General features: G+C 34.9%; 1 protein-coding gene across 2 annotated transcripts in view; it reads right to left on the reverse strand.

Annotated features, from left to right (window-relative positions):
* The window catches only part of PAFAH1B1 (platelet activating factor acetylhydrolase 1b regulatory subunit 1), a 71,271-nt gene that overhangs the window by 7,016 nt on the left and 38,654 nt on the right, over positions 1-25,601 (reverse strand). For both annotated transcript variants that reach the window (XM_058560099.1, XM_058560098.1), the window contains 5 exons: positions 9,676-9,760; positions 9,339-9,413; positions 8,269-8,475; positions 2,062-2,230; positions 368-470 (listed from right to left, as the gene is read on the reverse strand). In XM_058560099.1, coding sequence (XP_058416082.1) covers positions 368-470; positions 2,062-2,230; positions 8,269-8,475; positions 9,339-9,413; positions 9,676-9,760 — 639 coding nt within the window. The remainder of the gene's footprint in view (positions 1-367; positions 471-2,061; positions 2,231-8,268; positions 8,476-9,338; positions 9,414-9,675; positions 9,761-25,601) is intronic.

Raw genomic sequence — 25,601 nt, forward strand, 5'->3', positions numbered from 1 at the left:
AAGATTTTATTATAACAATCGTGTAATTCTAAGCATAACCAAATTAAGCCTAATAGAAGCATACCTGCACAAATGTTATTTACATTTTATTTCAACCCACAGAGAGATCACCTAAAAGAAGACCACAGAGAAAATAAGCCATGGCATAGAAATGGCTCTCAAGGACATAGAGTTTCTTTTATAATTTCTCTGTTCCTTTTTGGGAGACATTCAGAGATCAAAACTTAGATTTAAAGTATGTAATACAAAGGTCATGGTGATCATTCTGGGTTAAAGCCAAAATAACTGGAACATTCAGAACACAATTTTGGTTTTTTTTTTGTTTAATATCTCTTTTGCTGATCCCTTTTCAACTAAATCTACTTACCCAGTTTGTACTTCCCACATTTTTATAGTTTTATCCCTTGAGGCAGACACTATATGATCTCCATTGGGCATGATGGCTACTGAAGAAACGTTGTGGTCATGGCCTAAAACATAACACAGCAACGTAGTAAGTGATATACCACCAAGAACAATTAAACCCTAGTTTACCATGAGATTTCACCATGGCATTTCAAATATCAGAACAATTTTAAATATATTGGGCTTTATATAAATTTGATAATAAACTTGGATTTACACAAAAAAGTTAAGGAATTAGTAACTTAATAAAATAATCCACAATGAAATAAGTAGCCAACTCATTTACGATTAAATTTCAACCTGGACAATTGTCTCAAAATCATAAGACATTAGTATTATCAGTATCTGAATATATTAACATGCTGAATATTTACATTTGAACACTAGAAAAACACAAAATTTTCCATGGTTGATCGTCTAAGATGGAAATAAGATTTACAAAGCTGAACAGAATGGACAAGAAAAACGGGAATTTGGTTCTTTATTTTAAATAGTGGTTGAAAATTATCTCTTTTTGTTCTTGATGTCCATGGGGGTAAAAAAATGCATTATTCCATATACATTATTCACCTACCTAGTTAGCTATCCTTTGAGGAAAAAGCCCCAGAGTCCTCATAAATATCATATTATTTTAAGGAATATACAATTGTTAGAAAGAACTCTTTTCTTCTTTAAGTTAGAGCTACAAGATACAGGCTACTTAAAGAAACATAAATACAAAAGGAGTCAATAGAATTTTACAAAAGGAGTCAACAGAATTCCTTTAAGCTCCCCAAATGCATTTAATGTGAGGGAAAAAAACACACCCTTCAAATTATACCCTCTATGTAATCATAGCTTACTCACGTGCTAAGATCTCTGGATAGTCTATTTTAAAAAAATTTTATTACTAACACAGTATGTGTTCCTTATATAAGATGCAAACATTCAAATTTCATCATGTTTAAAGAAACAACAAAAATCCTTATTTAGTGAGCACCTTTTATGTGCCAGGTACTAAACCAAGATGATTTAAGTATACGATCTCATTTTATCCTCACAACAACCCTTCAACTTAGATATTATTACCTCTACCTTGCAGATGAAAGAGCTTAAAATTTCCTAATGCCATAAGTAAACAAGTAGGAATCTGAACCCAGATATCTGATTCCAAAACCCATGCTCTTTCCACAAAGCTAAATTGCCTCAGGGAATAGTCTCCACAACAAGACTTGGAAAAACAACTTAACAATGAGACTACACTATACGTGGAACATTAAAAAGTGAGCAAGGGAATCTGGGTTCCAGCTTTTATCATACCTACTCTCTCTGGACTTGAGTTTCTCAACTGAGAAAAAATGAAAAAACCCAATAACTTCATTTGCTCTTTTACTCAAGGATATATATATGTTCTAGCAGTTTTTCTTATCAAAAAATATTTGTGAAAACAAATTAAATATTTTATTTAAACCACTAAGAGATACTTAAAATCTCCTAACACAACTCTCAACTACTGTGGCTTATCATGGGACTACCTACATCACGTGCTCCTCCACCGATATACACAATTAAGAACTGAATGTAGGGAACCTGCACATTGTTAGCAAACAATATTCTTCTTCTCTCTGGAACGCCATATTAGAAATCAATAACAAAATACTGTCCTCTGCCCCTTACCATGCATGGTTCTGATGCATTCAAAGCCCTGAAAATCCCATAGTTTAATGGTCATATCTGCAGAACAGGACGCCAGAAGCTTGCCAGTGTGGTCAAATGAAATATCCTGTACAGAGTCTGTATGCCCCTTAAGAGTTCGTTCAAAATCTCCAGTCTCATAATCCCACACCTGACAAGTGAACAGAAAATTGGTTAACATCAACCCATCACTCCTTTCTTGTTTCACATTTGCACTTTGCAGGCCACTCTGACACCTTATTGACCTAATTAACTGAGCAACCAACAAAGGGTAACTCTCTTGGAAACAGCACATCTTCAAGTATAAACCGATCTTCTCTCTATAGAGAAAACTGACATTGCAATTATTAAAACAGATCTCTAGTACCACATTTATTAAGCATTCGCCATATACCTAATTATACTAGTGATTAGATACATAAAGCCACAAGACAAAGTCCCTCCCCAGTCTGACAGCAGCCAACAGACATGTAAATAAGTAAACGTAAGTGGAAAAAAAAAAGTTTCGGGGGGATATGACAGGCATTTGCATGTAGAATATTAGGGGAACGATAAAGTAGTACTTAATTCTACTAGACAAGCAGAGCTCAGACATCTAAGAGGCCAAAGAAAGACTTCACAAGATGTAACTGTACACAAATAACAGATTAACAAAAGCATATGTCATTTTGATGTAAATGAAGTCACAGTCGTATTTTTTAAAGATAATTTTTCTGAGATAATAGAAATAATGAGCTATCAAGAATAAACAGGGTCGGCCCCGTAGCTTAGCAGTTAGGTGCGCATGCTCCGCTACTGGCGGCCCGGGTTTGGATCCCAGGCGCGCACCGACGCACCACTTTTCCGGCCATGCTGAGGCCGCGTCCCACATACAGCAACTACTATCTATTTCAACCAATTTAGAGAAATTTAGAAAACGCACCTTGAAAACTTGGAAATAATCTAAGCATCCAACATTAGGGGAGTGGCTAAGTAGATATAAAATCTGCAACTATAAGGAATTTATGGAACATATACAATAATGCTATGTAAAAAAGAACACAAAATTATACATATGTAATCAGAATTACATTAAAAAAAACACCTAAAAAATAAAGTATCTTCTAAAAACATTTCTTTTATAGAAAACTTATGTACCCTTCCCAATATAAACAAGTAAAATTTTTACCATTTAAATGTTCAAGTACTTCTACATGAAAGTGATTACTATATGTTTAATTTTGTTAGATTTATCCTTAAGTATTTTGCAGTTTTCTGATGCTACTTTAAGTGGCATTTTAAAATTTCAATTTTCAATTATTCATTGCTAGTTTATAGAAATACAATTACTCTTTGTATATGGACCTTGCATCCTGTGATTTTGTTAAATTCAGTCACAGTTCTAGTAGCTTTTTTGCAGATTCTTTGGGATTTCTACATAGAAGATCACGTTGTCTGCAAATAATGAAAGTTTCATTTCTTCCTTTCCAATTTGTATGCCTTTTATTTCTTCTTCTTTCTTACTGCACTGGCTAGGCACTCCAGTACAAAGGTGAACCTAAGTAGTCGACACCAGACATCCTGGCCTCAGTTCCTTATCTCCGGGGGAAAGCATTCAGTTTTCCACCATTAAGTATTATGTCCACTGCAGGTTTTTTGAATACCTTTATCAGGTTAAGGAGGCTCCCTTCCTAGCTTGTTTAGAGTTTTTATCATGAGGGATGTTAGAATTTTGTCAAATGCTCTTTCTGAACCACTATTATGGTTTTTTGTTGATATGGTATAATATACTGATTGATTTTCAAATGTGGAACCAATCTTGCATTCTGGGATAAACACTATTTGGTTGTGACGTATTAATTATGCTTTTTATGAATTGCTGACTTCAATTTGCTTATAATTTGTTAAAGATTTTTCATCTGTGTTCATGAATGGTATTATGTTGGTCTACAGTTTTCTTTTTGTAATATTTTTGTCTTATTTTGGTATTTAAATGTTTAATTTTAACAAGAGTTCAGATGAATATTTTACATACTGAAAACAAATAAGGTGTCATCATGCAGTTCACTTCAGTTTCAGTTAACTTTCTTCCCATGCATTCATTAAAAAACACTAAAGTATTTTCTCTAAAATAAATATACCTAGAAAACGAATTGTCTCTCTCTATAAATGGTGAGCGAACAGGGCACTTTAGTGTTAGTTTATAAATGTCAAGAATGAATATGAATTTCATTTTTTTCTTGATATTTTATTTGCCTTTTGTACAATTATAAAAGCAATAAATGCTCACGATAAAAAAATCTATAGTGTACTGATATAGAGGCAATAAAAAATACCCATTATCCTACCAATGGCATGGTTTTTCCATTTTTTTCTATGCTTTTTTTTTAAGTATAGTGACTGTGTATACTTCATCATCCCGTTTTCCCTTTGCTTCTTACCATAAGGATTTTTCCATGCCATTAAAAACTTAGCAAACATTCTTTAGAAAGGAATCCCTATTGTCAGCTAAAATTTTTCGTAATTATAGAAAAAATCATAGTGAAAATCTTTGAATATTGAAAAATATCTGTCTTCATTTTGCAATACTTAGGTCACACAGTGACAGTGAAAAAAATTTTGGGTCAAAAAGTATAAACTTTCAGCCTTTCATATATTCTGCTAAATTCTTCTCCCATAAGACTCTATCAAGGCCGGCCCGGTGGCGTAAGGGGTTAAGTGCGCGCGCTCTGCTGCAGCGGCCCGGGGTTCACTGGTTTGGATCCCGGGCACGCACCGACGCACCGCTTGGCAAGCCATGCTGTGGCAGCATCCCATATAAAGCGGAGGAAGATGGGCATGGATATTAGCCCAGGGCCAGTCTTCCTCAGCAAAAAAAGAGGACTGGCAGATATTAGCACAGGGCTGATCTTCCTCAAAAAAAAAAAAAAAAAAAAAAATTTGTGGGCCAGCCCGGTGGCACAAGCAGTTAAGTGCGCGCGCTCTGCTGCAGCAGCCCAGAGTTCGCCGGTTCGGATCCCGGGTGCACACTGATGCACTGCTTGTCAGGTCATGCTGTGGCGGCATCCCATATAAAGGAGAGGAAGATGGGCATGGATGTTAGCCCAGGGCCAGTCGTCCTCAGCAAAAAGAGGAGGAACGGCAACAGATGTCAGCTCAGGGCTGATCTTCCTCACAAAAAAAAAAACAAAACTCTATCAAATGTAATGAGAATGCCTGCTTCATCAAATTCTTATCACCACTGGGACTTCTCATTTAAAAAGTAAAATACCTTGGCAGATTTGATATAAATTGTGATTTTAATTTGCATTTCTTCTACTATTAGTAATGAGGCCAAAATTTCTGTTATTGTTGATTAGACATTTTTTCTTCTATGAACTGTCTGTTCATGTCCTACAGTCCATTTTTCTATTAAGATGTGTTTCATATCTGTTTGAACTCTTTATATATTAAAGTCAGCAATCCTTCACCTGCCTTCTTAGTTTAACATATTTTTCAGTTTTGTTTGCTGTTCATTTTTCTAATATTTAAGAATTATTTCTAAATGACAACCATAAATAACATTTCAAAAATTTAAATGGTTAAATTAAATCAATTTTAATTAAATTAAAGCAATTAAAAACTGTCATGAACTATTCCAAATACCTATCCTCTATGATTTTTCCTAAATTACTATAGTTCAAATGTTGATGATGTAAACGAATGGCTCTAAAAGGAACAAACCTGTTCTATTTACCAGATACACAAGAGAAATTATTTAATATAATAAAAATTTTAATTTTGTTATTGATAACTATAACATTAACTACAGTTTATTAAGCCCTTACTATGTTGTTACATAAATTAGGTATACATTATTTTAAGCAAAAGAATCTTATAACATAGACATTTTTTTTTTTTTTTTTGGTGAGGAAGACTGGCCGAGCTAACATCTGTTGCCAATCTGCCTCCATGCTGTATGTGGGTCACTGCCACAGCATAATTTGATGAGTGGTGTGTAGGTCCACGCCCGGGATCCAAACCTGTGAATCCCGGGCCGCTGAGGTGGAGCACGTGAACTCAACCACTATGCCACTGGGCCGGCCCCTGACATAGATATTTTTAATCCCCCTTCCCAACAAATGAGAAAATTGAGCCTTAAACATATCAAGCACTTTGCCCAAGATAGTCATAAAATTACAAAAAATTCTTTGTGTTCTCCTTTGAGTTTTTTCGAAAGTAGTTCTATCACAATCATCATTTAGAAATCACCTAGCTTTACCACAACTGAAGAAAGAAAACCATGGAAGAGGAGCAAAAATAGTTTTTTTCATTCCATAAAATATCCAAGGAAGTATTTATGAGAAAAAAGGATTTATGTATAAAAATGGATAGAAAACACTTATGATAGCAGATGACTGGAAATAACTTAAAAAGTCCAAAGGAAGGTTTGTTACTGGTGCCGCAATAGTGTTGACACTGAGTGTTCCTTTAGTATCTGGCCAGCACTGTTTTAAATAGTTTCCATGTATTAACTCATTTAGTCCTCCCCAAAGCCCTATGAGACAGGTATTAATTTCATTTTACAGATGAGGAAAGAAAAGCACAAAAAGTTAACGTGCCCATGTTCACATAAATTGTTAAGTGGCAGGGTCAGGACTTGAACCCAGAGCCTGTACTCCTAACCATTAACTACCCTATAAAGCCCCCATGTATAAATAAAACAATCAGTTTAAAATCATTAAAAATGATGATTCACTAGAAACAAAGAAAGGTATTTTTAAAATAAGTTTAATCAAAAAGAAAACAAAACTAAATACAAATGCTTTTCATTAATGAAACAAACGTGTGCACATTAAATAAAGACTAAATGGAAGGGAGAACGGTAACTAGTTGCTAAGGTATGTGGTATGATTATAGATAAAATTTTTTAAACTTCCACTTGTAATATTTCAAAGTTGACTCAATAGATACATTTTAAGATGGCACATTTAGTTTTTTTATGCTTTAATACTACTGCTGCAAAATCAATAATTCCAGGTTTTCAATCTATTCCAGAATGCCCACCCTTTACTCCTATGTCTCACGATAGTGGTGCAATTTTTTAGTATTCAAGAATACCATGAAATCAGTAATTTAAATACATGTCTAAATACATTTTAAAAATAGCAATATACTAATGTATTATGCATGTTATTATCTCAGCCTACAGCAATATGTGATGCACATATGAATTTAAGACTCTCTTCCAATTACTCTACAGCCTGCCCCATGGATCACCAGCCCATAGGATGGAAGGAAGCCACTGATTTAGAAACTAAAGAAACCACATAAGGAAAACATAAAAAACAATGTTCACTTTGAAGAACAGGTTAAATATAGTCACATTTAAGTATTTCTGCATTTTATGCTGGACTGCTGCTATGCAATATATACTATCTTAACAATCTATTCACATTTTCTTAGTTATACCTCTACAAATAAAACTCAAAATCTACAAGTTAATTTGAAATAAGCCTTAGAATAGAGAAACCTACCTAAACCTTTTAACTATATTTTATTTATCTTTCTGCAGGTGATTTATACAACCTTGTACTGTGTCTGGATCAAAGGGAATTATAAAAACAACCTTTTTTCTGATTAAAAGATAAACATTGAAATGTATACACTTATTATGAAAAATACAAAAATAAGAGAAATGTATAACTTATAAAGTGAAAGCTCCTACATTCCCACACCCCTGGAGAAAACCACTGTTTAGTTTGGAATCAAAGCCAATATTAAATACATCCAGGAGAGTCTAATTTAAAAAATCCTCTATTGAATTCTTTTGCAGAATACATTCACCCCCTGAATTACTAGTTTCGTATTCTATATTTTCATCTATCACCTCTGCTTAAAAGTAAGGCACACATTTTTATCTTCATTCTCCAATAACAAAAATTATTCAAGTACCAGGTGACCTATTGCTCAAGACTAAATCAGTGACATCCAATTTTCTCAAATTCATCAGTGAATTTATTTGGCAGCTTGCCTCTCAGGAGCTACAATGAAATTTTATTGTAATTCCATCTTTAAAGGATTAGAACCAATCACACAGTTCCAAAGAATGAAAAAGGCCCTCTCCTTAGGCCCTCATTTTCAAGGTCTTTTTCTTTCTTTCACTCAATTAATTTTAAATCTGCTTTAAACAATTATCCTATTACATATCTTGCAATTTTGAAAAACTACCTTAATTGTAGCATCCTCTGAAGCAGAGACCATAACACTGAAGACAGGATGGAAAATGACTCGAGTGACTGGACTCCTATGACCACTCAATGCATATTTTTCTGGTGGACGGGGAATCCATTCTTTTGGGTCTCGTTTCTGACCAAGCGGTCCACCCGACGTAAATTCTTCTTTTGCTTCATTTAGCTTTGATTCTAATTCCATAACCTTGAGAAGAACACACGGTTTTATGTATAGATAGATTCCAATAAAAATAGCATATGTGATATTTTTGAACAATTCACAGTAATTTACAATGCATTTGTCAAATTTAATTGAAAATGATCTATATTATATACCACCAAAATTTTAACGGTATGACAAAATTGAAAATTGAGAAAAATTCAGTACAATTGTGTCTTTTAACTACTTAAAGCAAAGAAAAATTTCAATTTATATCTACTAAGTAGAGCAAGAGCAGTGCGCCTATCTTGGTCCCTGTAAGTCTGCTACTCTTAGTAAAGTCTTTCTAAACCACAGTTTACCTTATACATGCTAATAATAATATTCATAATAAAAGCTAACATTTATTGAGCATCTATGAGCTAGGCACTTTTCTAAGAGCTCTTTATGGATTAACTCATAACAATGTTATTTATTTATTCTAACTTTGCCTACTAAAAGTATAAATTCTAGGACCAGAATATTATTTATTGCCTTCAGTTTACAGAAGACCAGAGGTGAAAACGACTTATCTAAGAGTACACTTTAGTGCTGTTTTCCCAGCATCATATCGGCTCCATGCGTTCTTCTCATCTAAGTGCACAAATGAGTTCTTTCAGTATCAATTCCTTGAAGCCAGAGTTGTGCAGATTCAACCCAGCCAGTACTTGGGTTGCATGAGCTAGCACGTATCAGCAATGATCTGTCTAGGTCAAAGTTTTTTCTAATGCATAGAAATGTATTTTTATTTGCCTTTTCAAGATTAAATATAATTATTAATGCAAAAGAATAATTTATGTTAATATTTTCAGAAAGTTTATCTGAGAACACTCGAAATACAACTAACTTCAAAGAAAAGACTTAGTTACCTTCTTTTGTAATCTAATAACAGATGTCCATTTTTTTTCCAAAAGACCAGCATATTTCTTATCTAATTCTTCATTCTAGGGAAAAAAATGAGAACCTTTTAAAAAATGGCTCAACCTATGGTAGTTCAAGCCATAAAGACCATTCATCTTTAAGCCCAAATGTTACTAAAAATCTGATTCTACAAAAAAAAGGGGGTGAAAACCAAGTTTAGTGTCAACTAAACCACTATAACAAATGTTAAGATTTATGAATATCTAAGGTGACTGTTAACTACCGACACTTGAGTAATTCTACTCATTAACTATACTATGAATAACTGTAAAAAGTCAAACATACCATATCTAATTCAGCTTCCTTTTTAAAAACTGAATATGCCTCTTCATAGCCATTTGAACGAAGATAATCTGCTATAGCTCGATTTCTGAAAGAAAACAAATTCAAATGATTCCTAACAAAATCTCATTGCTATCTTTAAGAAATAATATTTTATTTAAAATCTCATAAATCTTAAGACATTCTTTTAAGAGAATTCCCTTCCAAATCATACAAGTATTTCACAAAAAAAGGAACCTCTCCCAAAAAAACCCTCTCAAACATTTAGCCCTGCCATAGTACATCCACAATATTATATTATCCTTGAGCTTTCAGTTATAAGTTTCTAATGTGTCGCTTACCTTACAAGCTGTGGGCACTCTATAGATCAAGATATGGCTTATAAAATCAGATATCAATTTGTGACAGCAATCACCAATTTTGTTCATGTTTACATTTAGCTTTCCCTTACTACCTGTTATGCTAATAGATACTCAAGGACTAGTACTTGAAAAGTTTTGCAAAGAGAAATGTTCCGATAAAACTATAATTAATAAGTATTTAATATTAGAGATAATTTTAAACCATGAGAGTGGGTGAAAAAAAGGCACAAGCTGTAAACTTAATACGTATCATAGAACGAGACATTCATTTAGAAATTAGAAAGAACTCAAAGGTTAGAGAAGATGAATTAGCAGATGCCTTTTCACTCTCTCCTTATATTCTTTCAAAGAGAAAATCAGCTACCACCCTCTTCCTTCCTAAGGCAACCTATTCCAATGTCTCTCAATTTTTTTTCTGAGCCTTAAGTCCCACCGTGATAAAAACAGTTGTTTGCTTGGGATTTCCTTTAAAACATTTTAAATTAATTTAGATAACTTAAAAGTTAATATATACACAAGATTAAATAAATTTTAAATCAATAAGTACACAATAAAGTGTCCTTTCCACCACTGACCCCCAATATTCCTTCCCAGAAACAACCAGTTTACCAGGGGTTTGTGTATTCTTTCAGAGATAATCTACCTATAAACACACACCCCTGCACAGTCTTCTAGAGATAATCAACACTTATTTTTAAAATAAACTTAAGTATACTACATAGAATGTCTTACATACAATGTCCCATAAACTCACTTAATCTTAGCAATCATTCTTTATCAGCAGATGTAAATCGGCCTCTTTTTTAATATCCTGTATTCCAATATAGAGACATGCTTTTACTTCTACAAACAATGCTGCTATGATTATCTCTGTATAAATGTCAATACCACTGCCCACCTAATGCTCTAGGAAATAAGAACACTCTAGTGGTACTACACAATCAGTGGGATTAAGTTTTAATTCAATGGCATGTTAAAAACAAAACAAAAAAAGTGGAGAAAGATAATAGGGAATTAGAGCAAACATTTATGTTCCAGGTAATGATTAGCACACCAAACATTAAAATGTAATAACTAGTGGGAGACAGGGTCAACACACCACAATTGTGGACATGGGGGTTGAGGAAAGGTAAATTCTTACTATTATTGTGAGACACTATCTTTGTGCTGCTCATATCACAGCCTGTACCTTCTGGCCTGTTCTACTAATGGATAACTCGATTCCTTAAGAAGTGTCTTCTTTACGTGGAGGTGAAATCTACTTCTTTTTAACTTCCACCAAGTAGTTCTACTTGGGCCTTCCGAAACAAGACAAAATAGGAAGGCAAAGACTCTCTCAAAATATTCCATCAAATATTGTGTTGTCAAAGCATGTATTACAAACTTTCAACAAAAACAAATTTCTCTTTGGTTAGAATATTCCAAATAACAAGGGAAACAAACAAGTTAAAAGACATCTATTTCTTAGCTTTATTTTCTTCTTCTTTTAATCTAAAAAACCAACAGCAAGCAAATAAAGGAAAAAATGTCAAGGGTAAACAAAAATCATGTATAGTACTTGTAAATATTTAATGTTCCTAACCTAGCTCACTTCTCACTTCTACCTCAGGGTCAAGCCCTAATGCCTGAAACTTTGTCTGAACACACTGCACACAGCTTACAACTCTGAAGCTCACATAACAGATAATATGTATATATAATATATGCATAAATTATAACAATTATGATCTTAATAGACTTTTTTTGGTAAAGGAAAGATAATTGGTGATACTTTTCCAGGTAAGAATATTAAAAGGAGAAAAATGCAAAATGACTATTTCTTTTTCCTTATTTAAAAAAAAAAAATCCCAACACTTGGAGATTACCACTGCTAACCTTTCAGCAGTCTTCTCATACCATGTTCTTCGCCCATACGTTCACATCACCATGTACACATACATATGGCTTTTAGTCAAGTAACAATCTGCTAGTTTCATTCAACGTGTGAAAATCTTTTCTTGTCAGTATTCATTTATGACATCATAGTTATTAATATTCTAACAATATTTCATTATATAGATGTACCAAATTTTATTTAAGCAATCATCTACTGCTAGATTTTCAGGTTGTTGTTTCCAATTTTTCATCATTTAAAACAATGTTGCGAATAAACATCCACGTGGATAAAACCTTTTTCACATCTTTACATTGGAGTCATAAGATGCTATAGACTGTTTGTGTCCCCCAAAATTCTTATGTTGAAACCTAATTCCCCAATGTGATGGTATTTGGAGGTGGGGCCTTTCAAAGGTGATTAGGTCATGAGAGCAGAGTTCTCACAAACGGGATTAACACTCTTATAAAAGATGTACCAAGAAGCAAGACCTCATCAGACACTGAATCTGCCAGTGCCTTTATCTTGGACTTTTCAGCCTCTAGAACTGTAAGAAATAAACCTATTGTTTATAAGCCAACCACTTTATGGTATTTTGTTATAGCAGCCCGAACAGACTAAGAAAAAAGATATATACATTTTTAGTACATTTTGATAGCTATTGTCAAACTGCTCCTCATAGTTGTATCAATGTACACTCCTACCAGTAGCTATGAATGTCAGCCCTTTACCATCTTTACTTGTCAAACATGCGATTAGCATTTACCTACTTAAAAAAAAAAGTTGACACCCTTTAATTTTGCTTATATAACTTTATGAAAATGGTCTAGACGTTAAATTTTTTAAACTTCTGCAATATTTCCAAATTCTGTGTGGCTTAACCTAACACCTATATTTTAAAAAGATGCTGTGTAGCAAATGCAAATAATTAGAAAGATGTAGGTAATTCCAAATGTGCATAAAGCAGCACCTCAAAATAGCTGTACATTACATTTACACTTTTTATAAAATGTTAAATCCAATTTAAAAAACAACTTTCACTGTCTCTTCTGATCTTAAAACTATCCTATTAAATACGTAGAAAGGTGTATTACTCCTACATCATATATTGGCAGGCTGATTTATCTAAGGTCACAAAACTACCAAGTAGTGAAATAATTTAAGATAATAATTCCAATCAACATTTACTGAGTGGGTGGGGAAAAAACTGGCTCAGCAAGTGGAGCTTTGCACCCCCCTCCTTTAACTAGAGTTGTTCCATTTTTATATATTTCCATATATTGTATTTCTCCAAAAATGTTTTAAAAATGGATTTATACTGCTCTTAAAAAAGCCCTACACACAAATCCTTGAAGCCAAGTCTGACTCACATTTTTAACCACTAGGCTTTTGTTTTGGTAACTGACTAGATGTGGGAGATGGGAGAAAATAGTTGATTCACAAGTTTCTAGTAGATGGTAGTAATATTTACTTGGACAGGAAACAAGGCAAAGAGAACGAAGAAAAAGAGGTAGGAATATTATACGTTCAGTTTTAAACTTTTTCACTTCAAGTAGCTATAAGATATTTAAATAAAGATATATGACATAGGAGGTAACTGGATATACAGGTCAGATGCTAGAGATACAGGTCAGAAGCTAGAGATAGATCTGACGTGAGAAAAAGATTTGGGAAAATTAGCAAAAAGATAACAGTGATTCAAATCACATTAAGTGTTGAAAGACACTTAGGAAGAAGGGATATAATGGGAAGTAAAAAGGAGACTAGAATGTAAATGAGGGAACCGTAACAGATAGCAATATTTAAAAAGCTATCAGAGAATGAAGGAACCTAGTAAGAAAATAACAGAGGGCTGGCCCCGTGGCTTAGCAGTTAAGTGCGCGCGCTCCACTGCTGGCGGCCCGGGTTCGGATCCCAGGCGCGCACCGACGTACCGCTTCTCCGGCCATGCTGAGGCCGTGTCCCACATGCCTCAACTGGAAGAATGTGCAGCTATGACATACAACTATCTACTGGGGCTTTGGGGGGAAAAATAAATAAATAAAATCTTAAAAAAAAAAAAGAAAATAACAGATGTCAGCAAAGCAATGGAGAAGAGAGCTTCAAAGAAATAGAAATGGAAAACAGTGACAAAGACCTGAGGGAGGTCAAATAAAGTAAGTCTAAAAAGTGTCCAAGCAATCTGACTACAAAGAGGTCCCTATTGACTTTAGCAAGTGCAGTTTGGGAACTTAAAAGCAGCCTCAGTATTCCATTCCACAACAAAGTTTCAAATGAGCACTGTAAAATATTGGAGTTGGGGAGGAGCAGTGAGTTTTGAGAATATCAGGGATAGGTTGTCTTTCTATCTAATGAAGGTAAAATATTTAGTTAATAACACTATGACACGTGAGAGTTTTGAAAAAGAAAGAGATCACATGGCATTAATATCATAATACCGAACCACCAAAGAGCAAGATACATGTATAAAAATACCGCGAATAAATTAGAACTGAAATTTAAGTGAGTCTGATACCATTAGGGATAGCTGTATAACATACTGATGATGTACAAAGTCTACAACCCAGTCCCAGAAGAGTCTAGTCAATTCTATTTCCCTATCAGATATAATTTAGTCAGTCACACTTCTAGCCACATCAGGTAAACAATGTTGACAGAGTCAAGAAATAGAAGTGGGGTTCTCATGGCCAGGTAATTCTGGTACCATCATCCCCATCGCCTCACTACTCAGTATCTAAGCCAACTATCTGATCCAGTGAATGAGAAACCTCTAACTCAGGCAAGGTATACTACTGTCACTTAAAGTAAGAGTAAGACTGAAGAATCTCTTAGTTCTAACAGCCTAAAGCGTGCTTCTAGGGTTTGCTACTAATTTCAGTTGTTGACCTAGAGTTGATTTTCATCAGTTTTATCAAGGATGGAAAACTTATCTCTTTTGAAACAAGTGGACATCAAGGCACAAGCTTATAATAATCTCTCAAAGAAATGTCATACACATGATTTAAAGTAATCTATTAAGCCTCAAAAGATGAAGAAAAGCAACCAATCACTAGAATCAAAGAAAAATTCATGCAGAAGTGTAACAGGTCAGTCTGAGTAGACCAACACCAGTAACTTTATATAGAATTAGAAAAGGTGGTTAAAACCAAAAGAAAGAACTGAGATGAAGGACTATTTTTTTAAATTGCTTCATTGAGGTCATACTGGCTTGTAACATTGTGTAAATCTGAAGTATACATTATTATATTTCAGCTTCTGTATAGACTGCATCGTGTTCACCACCAATAGTGTAGTTTTTATCCGTCACCATATATATGTGCCCCTTTACCCCTTTCGCCCTCCCCTCACTCTATTCCCTTCTGGTAACCACCAATTTGTTCTCCTTATCTATGTGTTTGTTTATCTGATTAAGGACTTTTATCCATGAATAAAGAACTGGCTAGATAGGGCTTAGGCTTGTATATGGAATAGCACCACACTGGAAATATTCTGTTGCTGTCCTTTAAAACTATTACAATAATAAATGAGATTGTGTTTGTTTTCTAAACTATTCCAAGTTTATTAAAAAGCCAGGATTAGATTTTTAGCATTTTCGCCGACCTCCTACACTTTCATCATTGTTCTTTTATCCCCTGGGATAATTTTTGTAGCTGTAATATCAATCATAACACTCCAGTACTATCAAGCCATACATACACTCACACTCTTATAAAGGGAAATAAGATTTTTTTAAAGTTACTCTGAATGCTGTGAACTGCTAGTTAAACAATAACAACTAAAAAGATTGGATACCACCAAGAATAAAAGCAGAATACTTCAGGGTTCCCAGCATCTCTTACAAATTTAAATCAGAGCAGAGAGAATTACAGAGCATGCATTAGAGACTGAGGTGGAAGCTATTTTTCACAGGTAAAGAAACTGAGCCTCATCGAGCTCAAGTGACTTTTTGGCTAGCAAGTGGGGGAGCTGGGAATCAAACTTGGGTCTTCTGAAGCCAAAATGATGGCAACAGTATTTTTCAAACTGTGCACTCTAGCACTCAATGTTGCGTAAAAATGTTCTGGGAATTCTATAAGTATTTTATTTTAATTTCACTGTTTATATGAGGAAAAACATGGTTAAGTCAAAAGCTGACAAAGTGAGATGTTTTCTTACCAGGTCCATTAAAAGAGATACACTGAAAAGGCTGATCTCACATATTCAGGAATTAGGAAAGCAATGGAGTTAATGTGCATTGTTCAAAAAGGCTGCAGTGGTCCAATGATTCTAGGATATCCGTAGGGTTACGAGGGCACACCATTAAGATAACAGAGGACACCAGGCAGGATCAAGTATGCAAGTTCATATCACCAAGAGCACATTGTCATCTTTAATGCCCTACTCCAGAAGACATCCCTTACACCACACCTCAGGCAGCACCATCTTAGACAAACACCAAGATGAACTACATAGTCCCGAGGGAAGATGTGAACCAAGTTCATTTCAAGTGCAGAGACACTATAGAGGGTAATTCCACATGCTGCTGCCACCACAGGATATCAACCAAGTCTCAGACAGGTAACAAGACTTCTTAAATATGCTACAATTGCCCACAGAGTCTTTGGGGAAAGGGCAGCACAAATGTAAAGAGTTCCTGGCCATAAGTCTTACACCTCTCCAACCACACATGCCCTGACAAAGGGTTACAATGATCATCCTTCACCATCACACTTGAAAATACCTACTTCAAAAGGGTAGTAGTCTAGGATTCAACTACTACCAGTCTTGGGACAAGTACAAGCCCAGGAAGAGGTTACAATGAGACCATATCCATGGCAGTGACGAAGTAAAGGAGAAAGAAATTTGGGCAAGTGGATCTTCATTTTCACCATTAAATAAAAGAGTATGTGCCTGGTATACTAGCCCGCCAGTTACTATTTCTCTTCAGCAGAGATCTGGGTGGGAGGTAACATCGACTCCTCACTCTCCACACGACAGCAGCAACAAAACTATATCTACAAATAAGTATACCACATTGGATTTTTTTTAAAAAGCAAAACCAAAATAATGAACACAAAAATATGCATTATTGCTGTTCATTCTCATACTCAGACGAAATTATTTGAATAATGGAACCACAAGGCAGAGGGCACCACTGAACAGTTCAGTTTTTTCTCCCCCTTCTTATTTATATTTTCTTCTTTACCCTTTAAACCTATTAAGAAAAATAACTTTACTGAAAACTAAGGTAAATGAAGATTATAATTATAATATGATTTTACACTAACCAAGCTAAACTCCCAATTATATTGTTTCAAGTTAATGATACACACATGTACTACTGACTTTTAAAAAGAAGTTGCATGGCCTAGTATAAGTCTGAGGTCAGCGATGTCTCCAGAGAGAGAGAGAGAGAGATTTTGCCTCAGTTTCTCAGTACAACTTACACCTTTTAAAACATTTTCTCCCTTTTCCTCTAATTTTAATATAAGTCCACAGAAATTGTAAGACATTTATTTTATTTAACTGTGAGATTCATTCAGAATATATTCCTGTAATTAGTATTTGGGTGGTGAACATGATATAATCTATGCAGAAACAGAAGTATAATGATGTACAACTGGAAATTTATACAATGTTATAAACCAATGTGACCGCAATAAAATAAAAAATAAACAAAAAGAATACATTCCTGTAAAAAAATTATTTTGCATACTGAAGAAACCTATAAGGAAAAGTCAAGTTGGACAATAAGAAGGACAGCCAATATAAGTGTCACGTACTGAAAAGTTTGAAACATTTACATTTTTTAAACATAAAGCAAATTTTCACTATAAAACAAGGAAGGTGAGAAAAAAGCGGGGGTGGGGGAAGGGATGAGTATCTGGTATATCCCCAGCTTCATACCTGGGGATATAAAAGATTAGGTTATGGTCCCTTACATTCCAGGAACTTGTAAATCTATCTGAGGAGCAAAACCAAAGTTACCAAAGTGTGTGAAACCCAATTCAAATAAGAGAGAAATGAGAATGAATGGAAAAATCTTTTTATAAATGCAAAATGTGAGTTGGACCTTAAAGCAAAAAGAAAAAGTAGGCATTAGAGGCAGGGGACTGAGGGCGAGAAAGAGACTGGGAATGAGAATGGTACATGATGGAGATCTCAATGTATATCTGATCAAATTCTTCAACGTTCTTGACTTTAAAACATTCCTTAGGGGCCAGCCCCCGTGGCTTAGCGGTTAAGTGCACACCCTCTGCTACTGGTAGCCTGGGGTTCAGATCCTGGGCACACACCAACTCACTGCTTGTCTGGCCACGCTGAGGCGGCGTCCCACATACAGCAACTAGCAGGATGTGCAACTACCACATACAACTATCTACTGGGGCTTTGGGGAGAAAAAAGGAAAAAAAGGGGGAGGATTGGCAATAGATGTTAGCTCTGGGCCGGTCTTCCTCAGCAGAAAAAAAAAAGAAAGATTGGCATGGATGTTAGCTCAGGGCTGATCTTCCTCACAAAAATAAATAAATTAAATAAATAAATAAATAAAACATTCCTTAACAATGAAAAGGTCTTCATTAACATTAAAAAAAGATATCTGTTAATATTTTAAAAAGAAATTTCTCAAACTTTCAACCAATAAATGTAATAATTAATGGTAAAACACTCAAAATATTTGCATTAAAGTCAAGAACAAGACAAGGATGCCTATAATCACTATTATTTAAAATTGTTCCAAAAGCAATCCATCTAAATAATAGATATAAATATTGGAAAAGGGATTATGATAATGAGAGAAACGGCTGACAGGATGAAAGAGATTATGAAGGACATGCAAGCAAGAAAAAGTTTAATAAAAGTGGTATTTTAAAAAGACGTATTTATGAGAAGTATACAGGCAGACTGGATGGGAGAGTAACTAAATAAAGGAATATCACCGTACAGTAAGTGAAGCCCTAAAGAATAAAAGTGACGATTCCTTAAAATTAGGTCATATTAATAATAAGCATCCCCAGAATTACCAGGCTAAATACCGGTTCCATTTGTTGATAGAGCAGAGTTTTTACCCCACATTGAACAACAGGATAGTCAATAATCTACAATACTGCTAATAATGGATTTATATTTTTAGAATTGGTAGGGTCAAGTCATAATATATGGTTGTCACTCCAGTGCTGCCTGATGAATCATTTACTTGTCCCTGGCCCCCTTTCCTCACTCTCAAATACCTAATTGTTTGACCTCCAATCTCACACAAAAAGTAGGAGCTACTCAGCATATAACTTTCTCAACTTCCTTACTGGTATTTGTGGCACTGCCTTCCTCTCTTCTACAATATGTTTTTTCTTCTCTCTACTATAATCCTCTAGAACACGATTCAAATCTTTCAGTGAAATGAAATGTGATATGGCACAATAAAAGGGCTTTGTATGACTTCTACAGAAAGTCAACAATTTTAACGTTGATGACCATATCTTGAGTACCTTTAGAGATGCCTACATTTCATTCTTGTCAACAAATTTTGAAATATATTTTTTGAAACAATCAGCAATTTCATAATTTTGGTTCAAATTGACAAATGAAGTGTGTGTTTTTGTTTTGACAAATTAACACTAACAGCAGGAGAAAATATCAGTATTCCTACAGTATAGAATGTCATTATTTGTTATCTGGAATAATCAGAATATGATGTATTCTACTGAATGAAATATTTCAATTAAAAATTTTTCAAAGAATAGAGAGATTAAACATAACACAAACTGAGAATACTTTATTCTTCCACTGAAGACTCAGAAGACCTTTTATAATCTTTTACCTCAAGGCAATAATTAGAAACATTAATAATCATTGTATGGGAAGTGATAATATAGGCAATATGTTTATAGGTTCCATGATTATCAACATGTTAAAAGTTTAAAAAGCAGCAGAACTTCAAAAAATAAGCTGGATAAAAGCAATATATTAAGAAGTTTACGTTTAAATATATATTTAATTTTATAGTCAATGAAATTATGTAGCTGTTTTTTATAAATACAAAAATTTGAAACTGAGATATGAATTACAGTTACACTCTCATTTCACTCCCAGCATCTAATTCATTCATGTACTTTGCTATTGTTGCCCAGTATTAAGAAAACTGTAATTCACATAGGTAAGTAGTGCAAACAGTAACCAGATTTCAACAGCTCAACTCACAGTCTCAAAATATTCTTCAATTAAACTGAGCCAGATTTAAAAAGGAGTGGGAAATAACCTGTTTGAAAGCTGAATCACTAGCAAGATCTAAACACTGCTCTCCTTCTTTATTATAGATCCTAAAGCCAGACAAGAAGTGTCCAAAACTTCAAGCTCTACAACTGTTTGTAATAGGATACTGCCACAATGCAAGGTATTGTGCCTCCTCTTGCCTTTACAACTATTCACATGATGACAATGTGCATATGTACCAGAGCCTTGTCTGGCATATAACTCAACTCCATGAACATGTGCTGCTGTCGTGTGTTCTTACGTAAAATTTTAAATGTGTAGGGTAGTGCAGATCTTTACTTTGTTTTAAAGGCCAGGACAGAACCACTATCTAATCAATGCTAAGTATATACAACGTTCAAACATATGCACAAGAGAAACTTGAACATCTCAACTAACCACAGAAGTTAGTTTTTTTAAAGTAAAACACAGCTTAAAAACATATTATAGTCATGAAAAGACAGGGAGGAACCCTAAATACATATTGCTAAGTGAATGAAGTCATTCTGAAAAGGCTATATACCATATGATTCCAACTTTCTGGAAATGGCAAAGCTACTGAGACAGTAAAAAGATCAGTGATTGCTAGGGGTTCAGAGACATGGAGGGACGGACAATTTAAGAAAGGGTAAAGAGGGCCGGCCCTGTGGCTTAGCAGTTAAGTGCTCGCGCTCCGCTGCTGGTGGCCCGTTCGGATCCCGGGCACGCAACAACGCACTGCTTCTCGGCCATGCTGAGGCCGCGTCCCACATACAGCAACTAGAAGGATGTGCAGCTATGACATATAACTATCTACTGGGGCTTTGGGGGAAAAAAATAAATAAAAATTAAAAAAAAAAAAAAGAAATTATAACAATGTATATACTCCCACCACCAGCATCTGAAAGAACTAATTTCCCCACACCCTTGCTACCCACACCCTTGCTAGCAAAGACTATCATCAGTATTTTTTCATTCCGGACAATCACTTGGAGAACAAACTGCATCTTGCTTTGTTTACAGATGTTAAACATTATTGCAAATGTTTATTGGCCAACTTTTTGTTTTGTTTGTGAATGGCCTTAGTATTACCTTTTTCTCATTTTTCTACTGGTTGTTTGTGATAATTTTCATCAATTTTGAGGACGTCTTTATACATTCTAGATGCCATTCCTTTGTTACATGTTGCAAATATTTTCCCCAGCTGGTCACCTGTATTTTAATTTTGTTCGAGGTCTTTCTTCATACAGAAATTTTATATTTTGATATAGTCAAATTTACCACTTTTTCTTTTGGTTTCCACATTTGCTATCTTTAGGAAGTCCTTTCCTACCAAAAAGCTATATTTTCTTCTACCACATCTACATTATTATTTTGTATGTGTGGGCTTTTACTTCATGTGGATTCAAGTTTATTTTATTTTAGCACACCCGCTGTACTAACGCTGTTTGCTGAGCAGTACATCATTTCCCTATTGATGTGAAATGTCACCTTTATCATACGCTACATTTCCATAGACAAATGGGCCTGTCTCTGAACTTTATCTTTTCCCCTAACCTATTTGCTTATTCCACAAATACTTTACTTACTACTTTCATAGTAACATTTGGAAACTGGTACAATTAGTTCCCCTCTCATTTATCTTTTTTTTTTTTTTTTAAAGATTTTATTTATTTATTTTTTTCCCCCCAAAGCCCCAGTAGATAGTTGTGTGTCATAGCTGCACATCCTTCCAGTTGCTGTATGTGGAACGCGGCCTCAGCATGGCCAGAGAAGCAGCGCGTCGGTGCGAGCCCGGGATCCGAACCCGGGTCTCCAGCAGCGGAGCGCGCTTACTTAACCACTAAGCCACGGGGCCGGCCCACCCCTCTCATTTATCTTTTAAAAATTTTTCTTAACTATTTTTCTGTATCTTTCTCTTCCAGATGAATTTTAGAATCAAGCTGGTCAAATTCATGAAAAATTGTTTGGATTTTGAGTGGGATTGTATTTAATTTTATTAATAATTTAGGAGTTCTGACATCTTCCCATTGTTCATTTTTTTCACCAGAAACAAGGCAAAGAAATCTTTTCTACTACATTATCCAGTAACAAAAACAATCTATTTTTGTATGCTATCTTGTTTCTGGCCACCATACTAAATCCAGTAATTCTAACTGTTGATTCTGTTAGATCTTCTATGTAGATGTTATCACCTACACATAAGTTTGGTCTTTTCCTTTCCAATAGTTCTATTTAATTCTTTCTGTTGCCTTACTGCATTGGCTAGAATCTCAAAAATACGTTTAAGTGGTAGCAGAAACACGGAAACCCTGAAGTCGCTCTTGACTTTAATGGGAATGCACCTGATATTTCTATCATTTACTGTAAATTTCTGGCAGACAGCCTTAATCAAGTTAAGAAAATATCCTATTCCTTATTTTCTAAAAAACTTTTAACAATCAGGAACAATTATTAAAAATACTATCTCGTATCTTCTCAATTGATCATATGGTTTCTCTACTTATTAACATAGTAATTACATTGATAAGTTTCTTTTTTGTTAAAGATTTTATTTATTTATTTTTTTCCCCCAAAGCCCCAGTAGATAGTTGTATGTCATAGCTGCACATCCTTCTAGTTGCTGTATGTGGGACAGGGCCTCAGCATGGCGGGAGAAGCGGTGCGTCGGTGCGCGCCGGGGATCCGAACCCAGGCCACCAGCAGCGGAGCACACGCACTTAACCGCTAAGCCACGGGGCCAGGCCAATAGGTTTCTTAATGTTGAAAAATCTTTGCATTCTTGGGATAAATCATACTTGGCTATGAATAACTTTTTTCATATGCTAATGGATTCAACTGTTATATTTATTATTTCGTATCTTTGTATCTGAGTCCATATAAAAAATTAGCTTGTAATATTCTTTCTCTATTATTTTCCTCTTCTCTAGTGTTGCTATCAGGGTTATTCTAGCCTCATAAAAAGAGTTTCTAGGGCCGGCCCCATGGCTTAGCGGTTAAGTGCGCGCGCTCCGCTACTGGCGGCCCGGGGTTTGGATCCCGGGCGCGCACCCACACACCGCTTCTCCGGCCATGCTGAGGCCACGTCCCACATACAGCAACTAGAAGGGTGTGCAGCTATGACATAGAACTATCTACTGGGGCTTTGGGGGGGAAAAAAAAAGGAGGAGGTTTGGTAATAGATGTTAGCTCAGAGCTGGTCTTCCTCAGCAATAAACAAATAAATACAAATAAAATAAAAAGAGTTTCTAAGTTTTCTACCTTTTTCTATGCTCTGGAAGAGACAATATAATCTGGGAAGTTACTGGTCCTTAAAGACTTGAGAGAATTAGAGTCTAGGCTTGAAAACAATGTGGACTTGAAGTCTGTAACTGTAATGATCTATTCAAGTTTTCTACTCCTGAACCAATTTTATCATATATATTTTCCTAGAAAATATCTCAACTCATTTAGCTTTTCAAAATTAATAGGAGAGAACATGCTCGTAATTTTGAAAATCACTTTCTGAGTTCATTTTATGTTGTCTCTCTCATTACTATATTGTTCATTTGCGTCTTTTCTCTTTATTAATCAGTTTTGTCTATCTTATGGTTTTTCCCTCCCTTTGCTTCCTTTGGGCTTATTTTGTTTTTCTTATTCTTGAATTGAATGTTCATTTCATTTCATTTTTTTTTTTTGGTGAGGAAGACCAGCCCTGAGCTAACATCTGATGCCAACCCTCCTCTTTTTTTGCTGAGGAAGACTGGCCCTGAGCTAACATCTGTGCCAATCTTCCTCTATTTTGTATGTCGGTTGCCGCCACAGCATGGCCACCGACAAGTAGTGTAGGTCCGTGCCTGGGAGCTGAACCTGGGCCGCTGAAGAGGAGCATGCCAAACCTAACCACTAGACCATGGGGCTGGCCCCTATGAGCCCATCTTGAAAAAGGTACATAATGACAAAAATCCACCCAACTAACAGAGTAATCAAAATTAGAATACAAGAATGCTATCGTACTGATCAAATTGTACACATTAAATATGTGCAGGTCTCTGTATATCAATTACACTTCCACACAGCTGTTAAAAAAATACAAGGGGAAAGTTGTGACACAAAAGAATTAGGGGTGAATGACCAAGAGAGTGCAAATATTATCAACCAGGACAACATAAAAATAACAGACTTACTTTATCTTTCATAAGGAAAGATAAATGAGTAAAATTTGATAAAGAAATAGAGGTCTAAGTTTATTCTGTTAAAAGGAGCTACTAGATGAACTAACAACAGATAAGCATTTCCAAATTCACGAGAAAGGGTGAAAAAAAATATTAAAAACAGGTTGTAAAGTACAATTCTATTTTATAAATCTTAAGAAAAAAAAAGATGTGCAGGTAATTTTTGTAAATATATGGGAAATATCTGAAAAGATTATAATTTATATAGGTGACAGTAGTCACCTCTGGAAAGTCGGACTGAGAAACTGAGGGGGGGTTATGTTTACACATTTTGAGGTATATTAATTCTAGTAATATAATTTTGTTTAATGAATAATGAACTTAAAATTAGACAACTGGTTTCTGCCTCTAATAGTCATGAAACTGGATTTTAATTTCTCCCATCCTCCATTCATCTATAAATAAATATCTGTCATATCCACACAAATGTTTTGTTATTATTCATGTTTGTATGCCCCACAGCAGTAAGAACATAGAAGGCATGCAATACACATTTGCTGAGTTGAAACACATTTATCTCTATTGCTCAAATTACCTATTTCAAGTATGTCAAAACTCATTTTATTTCTACCCCAAAAATACCTCAAAGAAATTTTACAGGCTAACTGCTATCCAACCAATTAGAAATGCTAAAATGTTACACAGGCCAACTGAGGTGCCAAAGCTTATCGTACTCGTAAGAGGTACATAAACATTTGTTTCTTCCTATCATAGGAAGAAATATATATTCATAGTATTTTCAATAATAGGAGAAAAAGTGAAAACCTTCATTTTATTTCCTTACGAAAAACTGGAAGATACTATATCTATTTCCCAAATTTATATAAGACAAATTTTCTTTACTTGATGAATACTTTTAAGTCAATTCTCATCTCAAATTCTCTACAAATTTAGCCACCTGAAATTAGGTCCTTCCATTCTCAACTGATTTATTTTTTTTGTGTGCGGAAGATCAGCCTTGAGCTAACATCCATGCTAATCCTGCTAATCAGCCGGCCCTCAAATGATTTTTATCCAAATTAAAAACTCTATTTTTAGCTATAATGTTTAAATATTCATCCTGATTATGAGGTATAAGCAGGACTTGCAGTGAGTTCACACAGGGCATCTAGAATAAAAAAGATCTCAACTGACTTAGAAGCAAGAATGATTAAAAATCAGATATACCTTCAATAACACAGAAGTGCTTGTGCCAGCCCCGTGGCTTAGCAGTTGGGTGCGCGCACTCCGCTACTGGTGGCCTGGGGTTCGGATCCCGGGCGCGCACCAACGCAC

Source organism: Diceros bicornis, chromosome 18 (genome assembly GCF_020826845.1).
Source record: "Diceros bicornis minor isolate mBicDic1 chromosome 18, mDicBic1.mat.cur, whole genome shotgun sequence".
Taxonomy (NCBI): domain Eukaryota; kingdom Metazoa; phylum Chordata; class Mammalia; order Perissodactyla; family Rhinocerotidae; genus Diceros; species Diceros bicornis.